Genomic DNA, 12247 nt, shown 5'->3' with positions numbered 1-12247 from the left:
AGCGCCTCGGGCCCGGGGCCTCGGCCCTCCCCGTAGTCTTCGGCCGCTTCCGTCTCTCCCCGTCGGCGCCTCGCCTAAGGTCATCTGCGATGGGCTTCCCTCTCAGCGGTCGTTATTGTCCTGATGCTCCAGGTCTTCATAGGAGGACGGAAAACGGCCTACCCGATGGACTTAGCGCTTCCTTCACTGCCGATCCATGTGTCCGCCGGCGTAGCATGGGCTCTCAGTTGCGCCAAAGCCAGTTATTAATATGAGCCCTTCTTTTATTAAACGTATGGAGACCGCAGTGGGTTAACGCAGCTTGCCAACTTCTTGTTTTCTGGGTCTACGGCGTACAAATTTGGATGTAGGGACCCAGTTTGATTGGCAGGGAGGACAGTGCCCAATGTTGCATTGCAAGATGACGGGTAGTAATTTAAAACTGAGTCCACTTCATAAATCGTTTCGGCTATTAATAGTCTAATGGGAGGAGCAGAGATTTACAAGTTTGTAATAACATTCTTAGGTACTGTATTGTCATAACCACAAGAAACGGGTCAGCGATTTCAGTATCTACCTAGTGGGAATAGATTGTTCCTCAGTTTGATAAAAACTTTTCGTGTTGACCCGGGGTGGATTCATAGACGAGCATATTCACGAGAGGTTTATAGTCGTGAAGTAACAATAATGAGCTACATAGTAAGTAGAAGCAAGACATTAAAGAATGCATAGGTTGAGAACTAAATTAAGACTGACGACTTTGGTCTTCAATATTTATAAAACCCTAAACCTACAGGGAAATTGAAAAAAGTCGTAGTGAACACCCAGTACCCTTCACCTGGGGGGGTCATCAGCTGTTCACCTTTCATTATATTTGCCTGCACGCGCATACATAAGTGCTTTTTCTTAATGTAGCAACTTTAATGTCCTTTTTTTTTTTTTTGGTACAGGAGATCGAACTCAGACCTTGCATTTGTGAGGTAGGCAGTGGCACCACGGAGCTAAATCCCCGACCCAGCAACTTTAATTTCTTAAAATAAAAATGTCTTTTCGTTTCCTCTGATACTTACAGGTGCTTTTAAGCTTGGACAAATGTGTAGTTAAAGATGCAGATACTTCCAGACTGCCCTTATATTTATCCACTACTTGGAAAAAAAGGTCCTAAGCTCTTGGAGAACTTCAGTGTCAGCGTATGTAAAGCTGTGCAGGGGAAGATGCGTCAAATAATTTTATTATCTTTTAAGTAGTGACATGAAATTCAAAGGAATAGGTTCCAGAAAAAGAGCTAAGATAGTCTTGCTCATTGATACTAAAGAATTGGACAGCCGCTTGTAGTGGCGCATGCCTGTAGTCCCAGCATTCAGGAGGCTGAGGCAGGAGGATCGCTGCGAGTTTGAGACCAGCCTGGGCTACATAGTGAGTTCCAGGTCAGTCTTAACTACATAGTGAGACCCTGTCTCATAAAAAAAGTAAAAAAAAAAAAAAAAAAAAAAAAAAAAAAGAATTGGACAATTTCTCAAATTTCTACATTACTTTTCTAGATTAAGTTTGTAGGACTGAGAGCAAGAAAGATCAATTCAGAGACTGATGTGATCTTTCTGTCTTTCTTTTTTTGGTACGGGGATCCAACAGGGGTCCTTGCACTTGTGAGGCAGGTGCCAGAACCACTTGAGCCAAATCCCTGGGCCCTGATGTGATTTTTCTACAAGTGAATGAGGGTCATATTTTTTCCCCTGTTACTTTGCCTCTTCCTAGGAACTATTCTGTAATATTTTTGGTAGCTCATAGATAAATTTCTTCTAACTTCTGGTGCTGGTACTAAAGGGAGCCCCTGGTACCCCTGCTGATAAGTCAGTTAAAGCCATTTGTCAGCCTCCAGTCACTCAATATACTGTACTTTACTGTTTTTCCAAAATTGAGAAAATCCTCTTATTTTCTAATTTTCTTTTGGTACTGGAGATCGAACTCGGGACCTTGAGTTTAAGAGGCAGGTGGCAGAACCTCTGAGCTAAATCCCCGGACCATTATTTTCTAAGCTTTTTTAAAAAATAGGTAATAGTGGGAGCAGATCTCCATGTAAGGCTCTGAAAATAAAGCAGACAATTTTAAATGCTATTCATTTACAAGCTTTGTTTTGAACTTGTTCTGAATATAACCGTTTTTTTAAGATTATCTGGGAGCAGTGGAACACATCCCCCAGCACTACCAGATAGATATGCAGGAGGCTGAGCCAGGAGTATTGTCTGAACCCAGGAGTACCGGACCAGTTTGGGCAACACAATAAGAACCTGTCCCAAGAACAAGCAAATAAAATAATTATTTTGTGCAGACATTCTTTCCATATTTCTGACAGGTGCTAACCTTTAGTTTTATGTCCTTTTTCTGTGTTTTGTTTTTTTTTTTAATGAGTACTTTTCTACCATTAATACTTGGATTTGTGTCAGCTTTCAGTTACCACTAGTTAATCTGCCCTGAATCTAATATCAAGTAATTTGAGAACGTCTCTAGAATGCTTGTCTGGCAGTGAGATTGCTATGTCATAGGTATACGTATGCTTGATTTGAGAATGGTAAGATTTTTTCTCCAGAGTATCTGCTTCTGTCTAAACTGAGATAAGAGTTGTATATCATCATGACCCTGCTACCTTCTCTTGTTATTCACCTTTCTAAGACTGGCCACATGTGTGCACACATGCAAAGTGCTGGTGTCTTGTTTTAAATTGCAGTTTTAAATGATTTGAATTCATGCATTGCCTTGTATCCTGAGTCATTTAGTTTCCCTTTGTGTAAATTTCCTTTACTTATGCTTTCCTAATCTGTCCCCGCTTTTTTTAAATCAACTTCCTAGAGATTTTTGTCTATTCCATTTTTTAGTCCCACATCACTTTTAGATGTAAGAGATATCTTTTTTCACTCTGTGATTTGTATATTGAACAGGAATCTTAATATTTGTGTAATTATGTTTTTTTCCCTTTGGTACCGGGAATCAAACTCTGCTCCTTGGGCTTGTGAGGCAGGCAGCAGAACCACTGAGCTAAATCCCTGGCCCAATCTTTTTTTGTTTGTTTGTTTGTTTGTTTTGTTTTTTGGTTTTTTGAGACAGGGTCTCATTATGTAGTTGAGACTGATCTGGAACTCACTATGTAGCCCAGGCTGGTCTCCAACTCACAGCGATCCTCCTGTCCCAGCCTCCCGAGTGCTGGGATTATAGGCGTGGGTCACCATACCCGGCCATAAAGTTGGGTTTTTATTTTTATTCTTTTTTTTTTTTTTTTTTTTTTTTTTTTTCTATTTTTTGAACTCAGGTCCTTGCACTTGTGAGGCAGGAGGCATTACCACTGAGCTAAATCCCTGGACCCTGGTCCAGTCTTTGTGTAATTAGATTAATTTTTTTATGTTTTGAGAATTTAAAAAAGTCCTTTTGTGCCTTAGACTACAGAAAAGAAATCCCCTATGTTTTATTTTATTAGCTTTACAGTCTTGCCCTTAAGCCTTTAAGGCATCTTGAATCTATTGAATGTATATGGTGTGAAATAGACCTAATAAAATTCATTTCTTCAAGACAAAGGAGTACCAAGGGTGAAATACTGTTTAAAGTACTTTGTATAGATCTGAATACATATCCTTGCTCTTATGATATTTGAAGTTTATATTGTCCTACAAGGTATATCTCTACTGATTACCTGTTTTGCTTTAGATGAATCCCACCATTTTTCACATAGCTCCAGTTAAGAAGTAGACTTGGTTTGGAAGAAAAGACTTTTTGGGCTAGTATCAGTCAGAAAAGAAAAGAAAAGAAAGAATCTTCATCTTTTCATCATCCCAAAAGATGTGTGTTAGAGCCTATACATGCACTTGGATGTGTGTTATACCTGTGTTCTCCAGTGTAAAGCTCTGCTTCCTTTTTTTTACACCAGGAATCAAACTTCTTAGTATTATTTCTCTTTTGCATGCAATACTCATAATGTGGGTGGAAAATCAGGTGGTTTTTGTACCAGGTGGACTAGATTTAGGTGCCAGCCATTTAAAGACTGAAGCTGTCAGAAAACCAGCTATTTCATAGTTGGAGATAATGGGACCTGAGGGAGCCCTTTCTAAACTGAAGGAAGACTATTAATTTTCTACTCTGATTATAACAAATTACTGCAAATTTAGTAACGGGTAAGCACCACTAACTTCATATACTGCAGTTCTGGAAGTTATAGGTCTGAAGTAGTTCTCTAAGTTTGAGTCAGGTAAGGGCAGGCTACAGTACCATCCCTTTGCTTTGACTACTTTTCTCCATCTCAAAGCCAGTGGAAGCTGACCTGACCATTTGAGTCCTTTCTCAACATCACTCTAGCTTTCTTTTCCCAATTCCCTCTTCTACTTTTAAGGACCCTGTGATTTCATTGGGTCCATCAGGATAATCCAGTATAATCTTGATTCTTATGTATGTTTGATTGGATTTTGGTTTCAGTTTTGTTTTTTGAGTCAAGGTCTTGCTGTATAGTTCAGTCTGGCCTTGAATTCATGGTGGTGGTCCTCCTGCCTCAGCCTCTCTACTGCTGAGTTCACAGGTATACACCATCATGCCCAGTTAATCTCTAAAAAGTCAAGCTGATTAATACCTTTAATTCCCTCTGCCATTTTAATCACCTTTGCTATGTAATTTTATAGATTCACTGGTTCTGCATTATGATTGTTCCTACCACAGAGCCCTCAATCTCTGGAAAAATTAAGACCTGGTAAAGCCCCTCCCACTGCAGAAAGTAGGAGACGGTCTAATCCAGACAAACCCAACTCATCACTTTTAGGCAATTTTGTCTTTGCACTTTGATAAAGATCCAACAAAGGAAGACGGCAAACTAATGACATAGTATATTAAAGGGTAAGTGCTGTGGGGGAAAAGAAACCCCAAAGAGAGAGAACAATTAAATGGGGATGGTCAGGGTAAATTTAGTTTCCCTGAGAAGCTGAGTTTCAGGCAGGACATTTGGGGTAGCTCAGTTTCAGGCAGAAGCAAAGAACATAGGGCAGGAAGGTGCGAAAAAGCTAATAGAGGAGAGGGAATCAGCAATAATTGGATACAGATGGGAAGATCATGCAGCACCTTACTGACCGTTGAGAAGGCTTTGGATTTTACTGTGACTGGAATCCATCAGGGAAGTGCTGTGATCTAAGTGCTTTTACAAAGGACCACACCGGCTGTTCCACTGAAAGCGTATAGACTGGAGCCGCGGCAGACACTGAACCCTGTTAGGATACTGTGTTCCAGGAAAGAGATGGCTTTTATATTAATACGTTCAACACAGCCTGTCTCTGAACAAATCCTGCTTGTGTATTTAGGTAGGTAGATCTGTTCTGTTTCTGTTACTGATTTATGGGTTTTCTTTGTAGTACTGAGAATTAGACCCAGGGCTTTGACAGTGAGCTATACCCCTAACCTTGTGTTTTGTTTCTAGACAAGCTCTAAGTTGCCCAGGCTGGGCTGAAAATTGTGATCCTTCAGCCTGAGCCTTTCTAAAGTGGCGTTACAGGCATGCACCACCACTGCCCTGCTCTTTTTGGAGTACTGGGAATTAAACACAGGGATTTGACACTAAGCTAACTCCCCCACCCTTTTTGTTTTGTATTTTGAAACAAGGATCTCACTAAATTACCTGGGTGGAACTTTGCCAGGACCTGCACAATGTAGGGTTCCAAAGCCGGGAGAGCTGTAGGTGATGAAGAAAATGGAAGAATATTAAGAAAGAACAATAGCCAGGCGTGGTGGCGCTCGCCTGTAATCCCAGCACTCAGGAGGCTGAGGCAGGAGGATCGCTGTGAGTTCGAGACCAGCCTGGGCTACATGGTGAGTTCCAGGTCAGTCTCAACTACATAGTGAGACCCTGTCTCAAAAAAAAAAAAAAAAAAATACATACCAGGATTAAGCTTTACAGGTGGGACCATGGCCTGATGAGCTAATGGCCACCTGGCGTCCAGTGCACTCTGTATTTACAGTGTAAGAAGATGGGGTAACTAGCACCATGTAGCCCATGTGGCCTAGGCTGAAGGTGATTGTCTGGTGATTGGGGCATGCACAAAAAAGGAACAAGGATACAAAATGTAAATGTGTCCTGGGGCTGTGCCATCCAGAATGACTATCTACTCTGTGTAGGAGAAAGGGAGTAGGGCATAGGAAAAGACTTTATGAACAAATCCCCAGCACGGGAACTAGCAGAAAGAATCAACAACTGGAATCTCATCATTAAAAAGCTTCTGCACTGCAAAAGAAACCATCAGCAGAACTAAGAGACAACCTACAATGTGTAAAAAAATTTTTACCAGCTGCTCCTCAGACAAAGGACTATTATGTAGAATATATAAAGAACTCAAAAAAATCAGACCCCCCCAAGTATAAAGACCCAATTCAAAAATGGGCATCTGAAATGAACAGACATTTCTCAGGCAAAGAAGTAAAAGCAGCAATAAATATATGAAAAATGTTCCACATCAGTGGTTATTTGAGAGATGCAGATGAAAACAACACTGAGATTCCACCTACCCCAGAAAGAATGGCTGCCATCGAGAAATCAACCAAAAAAAAAAATTGGCGGGGTTGTGGGGAGAAAGGAACCCTTCTCCATTGTTGGTGGGAGTGCAGACTGGTGCAACCATTATGGAAATCAATATGGAGATACTTCAGAGAGCTGGGACTAGAGGTTTCATTTGACCCAGCCATCCCTCTGCTAGGTATCTTTCCAAACGAATTAAAAGAATCGTATCAGTGATAAATGCGCACTTATGTTTATAGCGGCACAGTTTGTAATAGCTAAAACTTGGAAACAGCCCATTTGCTCATCAGTTGGAAACTGGGTAAAGAAGATGTGGTTTTTCTATAAAATGCTATACTACTCAGCCATAAAGAATGTGAAATTAGATTCATTCATAGGAAAATGGATACATATTGAGAATATACTCCTAAGTGAAATAAATAAGTCACGTGTAAATACCGAATAGTTTCTCTAGTGTGAATAAACTATAATAGTACATAAGATCCCGATGAGATAATTAACAATGTGAAATAGGAAGAAAAGGGCTAAAGGTGTAGGGAAAGTGGGAAGGGTAGGGGAAAGGTAATAAGGGAAAGGAAAAAAATAGAAGAAAATGAAAAAATGGAAATAAAGTGTAAGTGGGGAGGGTAAGAGGGGTGAAGGGAGGGCAAGGACAAGGGGAAAAATGAGATCCAAGACCTGTCATGTAAAGATACACGATCCCAATAATGAATGTAACTGTACTGTATACCTTAAATGTACCAATAAACTCAGGAAGAAAAAAAAAAAGGCAGTAGGGATTAGGTGAAAGGCCATCTTCATGCTTGGATGCGGCAGGACTTAAACTTGGAGTCATCCCACCTCAGCCTCCCAAGTGCTGTGATTACAGGCATATGCCACCTTGCCTAGTGGTAATATATTTCCAGTGACAACATAGAGTTAGAGGCATTTTATTCGAGAATATTACCTTTGGATAATGTTCATATGACAGTAGTTCAAACCAAGGCTTTTCTGTATAAAACATTTGAAGGCAGTACCTGGCATTGAGTAATGGTTATGGTTAATAGGAATGATTTTTTTAAAAATTCATTTTGTCAAATCTTGTATGGAGCAAAGACTATTCAGCAAATTTAGAGAGATACATCTATTTTAGGTGTGGGGATAAACTTCAGAAACTCTAGTCTGAAGGTGCTGTGCATTAAGATAACATGAATCCAAAGGTGTGCGTTGACCTACAGTAAGGCAGTAACAGAACCTGAAACTTGTACCATTAACATTTGAAAATGGTTTGCAAAGGAATATGAACATTTTTAGCTATTTCATGTTTACTTGATATTTTTAAAATTGTAGTATCTTTGTTTTGGTCTTTTAAAACTTTTACATGAGAAAAACTATGTAGTTTAAAATACAATTACATCTGAAAAAATCTTTAAAATTTTCAATGTATAATGCGGCAATAGTGTGCATATTTCTTACTTTATTTTACTATTTTGAAATATTTGCATTTATAATTTGTAACAAATTCTAGATGTGATTAGGTTAATTTATATCACTTATCAGTATTATACTTTGCAGTAAATACTGCTAATAAGTTCAACTTTTGAACTAATCAGTCGTAGTTCATGTTGTTTCAGGTTTGAATCTGAGATGCTTTAATGTATTTAACATAACCTTCACTGGATTTTGAAGTACCTTCAGTTAATTTTTTTACTAAGATTGATTAAGGCTATTAAATACCAGTTTAATGAAAAACTAGCTTATGAACATCATGTGGATTTTCTTTTATATGTGAAGACTATTTCCACCTCTGCTTTATTTTAATTCTGTGTATCTTGTGTATCTTTTTTGTTTAAGCAGATAATTTCAAAACTAAAATTTAACTCTTTCAGGACTGAACTCTCAAAATACTTCAATCATGACTAAAAGGGAAGCAGAAGAATTGATAGAAATTGAGATTGATGGTACAGAGAAAGCGGAGTGCACAGAAGAAAGGTTAGTATTAAAGTAAAAGAGACTGTAGAGTGACAAAGGACAAGACGAGGTAACTAAGATTAATTCCAATACTGAGTTAAGGGTATAGCTGCAATTTAAAACCTGGTGTCTAATAGAGCTTTCAGCATGTCACATTATGTTACGTTTTCCAGCAAGGGGAAAAAAATGCATGATTCTCTTGATTTCCGTTTAGACATTTATATGTGTAACAAACTGTCCCAAAACTTAGTAGGTAAAAACACCTGGTGTAGTTTTGTTTTGTTTTGTTTTTAGAGTACTGGGGATCAAGCTCAGGGTTTCAAGCATACTCGACAAGCACTCTACCATTGAGCTGTAACCCTGGCCTCCAACATTTATTAATGCTGAACATTTTTCTCATAAGATCAACAGCCTTGAAATAGCTTAGCTAGGTGGTTCTGACTCTTCCAGGTATTCCATGAGCTTGCAGTTAAGTTGTCATTCTGGGCTACAGTCATCCAAAAACTTGACTAGAACTAGAATATCTAGTTCTAACTAGTTCTAAACTCACTCGTGAGCCTCTTGGCAGGATACCTCAATTCCTTACTACATGGGTCTCTCTCTGGGGCTGTTTATGGCGTGATAACTGGCTTCCCCTAATGCAAAAGGACTGAGAGAGCCTCCCAAGATGGAAGCCACAATCTCTTTTTAGGTAAATAACCTAATCTACAAAGTCATATATCACATTTGCTCATTTTTTTAGCCACATATTCCAACCCTGGTACAATGTGGGAGGCAACTAGAAAAGGGTGTGAATATTAGGAAATGAAAATCATTGGGCCCTCTCTTGGAGCCTACCATGAATATATTTATTTTAATACACATACCTCCAGTTGGTCTATAAAGCCTAAGGTATGTGCTTGCTAGCCCTTTACATGTATCTAGGGAGAAAAATTAGTAGTTAATGTGGTAACTTGTGCAAGGAATCAGTAGTTGCTTTTCAGCTGTAGCAGACTGTTACTTTCTTGAAATTTAGGGCTAGTGTTATAAGGCCACCAATCTTTTTTTTCAAGAGAAGCTGGTAATTCAGATTTTTAAATTTCCCATGGTTTAAATCATAACAATAGCAAAAGTTTGGTTTTTTTTTTTTGTACCAGGGATCAAACTTGGGACCTTATGCTGTGAAGCAGGCAGCAGAACCACTGAGCTAAATCCCCGGCCCTATAAAAGATCTTCATTATTCATCATATCTAAGATAGGACTTTTAAAAATCTGTCTCAAAGTAATATCAGAATCTTTTAAAAAATCATTGTTACAAAAAAAAGAAAACAATAGCCTCTTGTGCTATAGCTGAAAATTTTGGCAGAAATGCTTACCTAAACCAAAAAAAGACAAATATTTTTCATCTTAAATAAAAATATTATACTATTATTTTAAGATAAGTTTACATTTTCATTCGTGAGCTGTCTTATAAATTTTCAATGTTTCAGGAAAAATTAGAGCTACATATATTTATTAAATACCTAATTTTTAGAATTAAATATCTCGTCATTAGAATTTATGTGAATGAAAGTTGGTATTTTTTTATTACATACTATTTTGGACAATTGCAAATGAGATTGAAATCATAGTTAAATTAAGTATGCTATGAAATTTAATTGAATTTCACATTCACCAATTCAGCAGTTACTTGTCTTTGTTCCTGTTTTGCAAGGAAGTGAACCTTAGGGGAGTTCTACTGTTGAACTACATCCCCTAGCACTTTTTATTTTTTTGTTTGGAGGCAGAATCTCACTTAAGATTGGACCAGGCTGGTCTTGACGTTAGGATCCTCTTGCTTCAGCCTCCCAGGTAGCTTTAATTACAGGCAAGTACCACTATAACTGGCAGTTTCTGGCGTCTGTTCAGGCTCATAGAAACATTAACAAGAAATATTTAGAATTACTTATCAAGCATTTTAATCCTTTTGAATTCAAAGTGTAAAATAACACAAAAAAGCTCTAAAAAAATTTTAAGGAAGAATATACTTTTTTTAAAATGTGGAGTTATGGTAATTGTGATGAGTAGTGTTAAGATTAAATGAAAGGTACACTTTCGTATCTTATTTTACACTTACTAGATTATATTTATGTTGAGAAGGGAAACTAGTAGAATTGGCATATAAATTTTGAGAAGATATTATGTCTTCTTTTCTGGGCCTAAAATTTTTCAAAATGATTTGAAAATGTGATGTAAATGCAAATATGTTTTCCTTAAATACTGTACAGACAGTATGTATATGTGTACACCCACAATGTATATATTCAATGAGATATATTTTCAAGGATGCTTTGAATTTGAAGTTAGCTGTGAAATTGATTGTTTGGTTTGGCAATGCAGGTTATTAAATAATCTGCCACAGTGTCTAAGAAGAAATATGTTTTCAAAGACCATAGATGTGCTTTGGTTTTGAAATTTGTTTTGAGCATATTATCTCTTTAAAAATCTGAGGAAATGATTTAATTATTAACCTTTATGCCTTTAACATCTAGCATTGTAGAACAAACCTACACCCCAGCTGAATGTGTAAGCCAGGCCATAGACATCAACGAACCAATTGGCAATTTAAAAAAACTACTAGAACCAAGACTACAGTGTTCTTTGGATGCTCATGAAATTTGTCTACAAGATATCCAGGTAATTTTTTTTTTCCAGATTTGTATTTCAGCATTTCAATCTGCATAGAACTATTTTTTGTCAGCCTTTTATATGTATAGCTTTGGCTTTTGTCCCTGTAAATGAGTTTGCTCTGTATTATGATAAAATTTAAACATTTATTTAAAATGATTTATTAAAGTCTATCAGTAAATTTCCTCTATTTAAAATTACATTTAAAAGATTGAGCTGGGCATGGTGGTAACATGCGTGTAATCCCAGCACTCCGGAAGCTGAGGAACGCAGATTGCCACAAGTTTGAGGCCAACCTAGGCTACTTGGTGTGTTCAAAGCCAGTCTGGACTACATAGTGAGAAAAATAAACCAAAACCAAAACAAACAACAAAAAAATGAAGAGATTGAGTACTAAGTTATTTGCTTTTTATTTTCACTAATAAAAAAAATTAAATAAATTGAATCTAAGCTTAAGTATACAGTGTAGAGTAGTGGGAATCACATTGACCTTGGAGACTGAAGAAGTACATTATTTCTAATGTCTTTTTTTACTTCTTTGTGTGTTTGTTACTGTTAAAATGTTGTAAGCACTTGACTAAATGATTTTTATATTCTCTTCTGTTTTCTCTAAATAAGAATGTAAATATCAGCTGATGTTTCTTGGTGTTTATTTCAATAGGATTTTACTCACTGTGTTAAAGTAACATGCTAAGTTTAAAGCATAGTCACAGTCACGTTTTATGAGACTCTTTCAAGCTAGGTAGTATTTTCATGTTAAAAAAATAGTGCCCCCCCAAAAAAAAATAAAAATAAAGAATAGTGGCCTAAATAGGATTTCTTGTATAGTTTCTCCATGACCTTCATTAAACAGAAAGTAGTAGAATTTTATGTTTTTATACTGACTTTTACTGAGTGTACATTGTAGCCTTCATAGTATAGTTACTCCGTGTATTACAGAAATTTGGCTTCATTTTTTAAAAAATCCAAATCATATGCTGCTGTTTAAAGTGTTTCCTCTTGACTGTGAGATTAACACCATCCTTTTGGAAGGCAGCCTGGCATTTACTATCTATTAATGTTAGTGTGAGTTGTTCTTGTAGATATGCTCACAAAGGTGTGTGTGTGTGTGTATATATATATATATAGAGAGAGAGA

The 12247-nt window shown here is 37.3% G+C and overlaps 1 protein-coding gene across 5 annotated transcripts in view; it reads left to right on the top strand.

Annotated features, from left to right (window-relative positions):
• Gabpa (GA binding protein transcription factor subunit alpha) overlaps positions 1 to 12247 on the top strand; it is a 34255-nt gene that overhangs the window by 956 nt on the left and 21052 nt on the right. For 2 of the 5 annotated variants that reach the window (XM_010608560.3, XM_010608556.3), the window contains exons 2-3: positions 8383 to 8485; positions 10975 to 11119. In XM_010608560.3, the coding sequence (XP_010606862.1) occupies positions 8409 to 8485; positions 10975 to 11119 (222 nt within the window). In that variant the 5' untranslated portion in view covers positions 8383 to 8408. The other 3 variants (XM_010608557.3, XM_010608559.3, XM_010608555.3) reach the window with 3 other exon arrangements.

The sequence above is a fragment of the Fukomys damarensis genome, unplaced genomic scaffold (genome assembly GCF_012274545.1).
Source record: "Fukomys damarensis isolate Sample0158 unplaced genomic scaffold, DMR_v1.0_HiC HiC_scaffold_24, whole genome shotgun sequence".
In the NCBI taxonomy this organism is placed as follows: Eukaryota; Metazoa; Chordata; class Mammalia; order Rodentia; family Bathyergidae; genus Fukomys; species Fukomys damarensis.
This window is presented reverse-complemented; position numbering and strand designations above follow the sequence as displayed.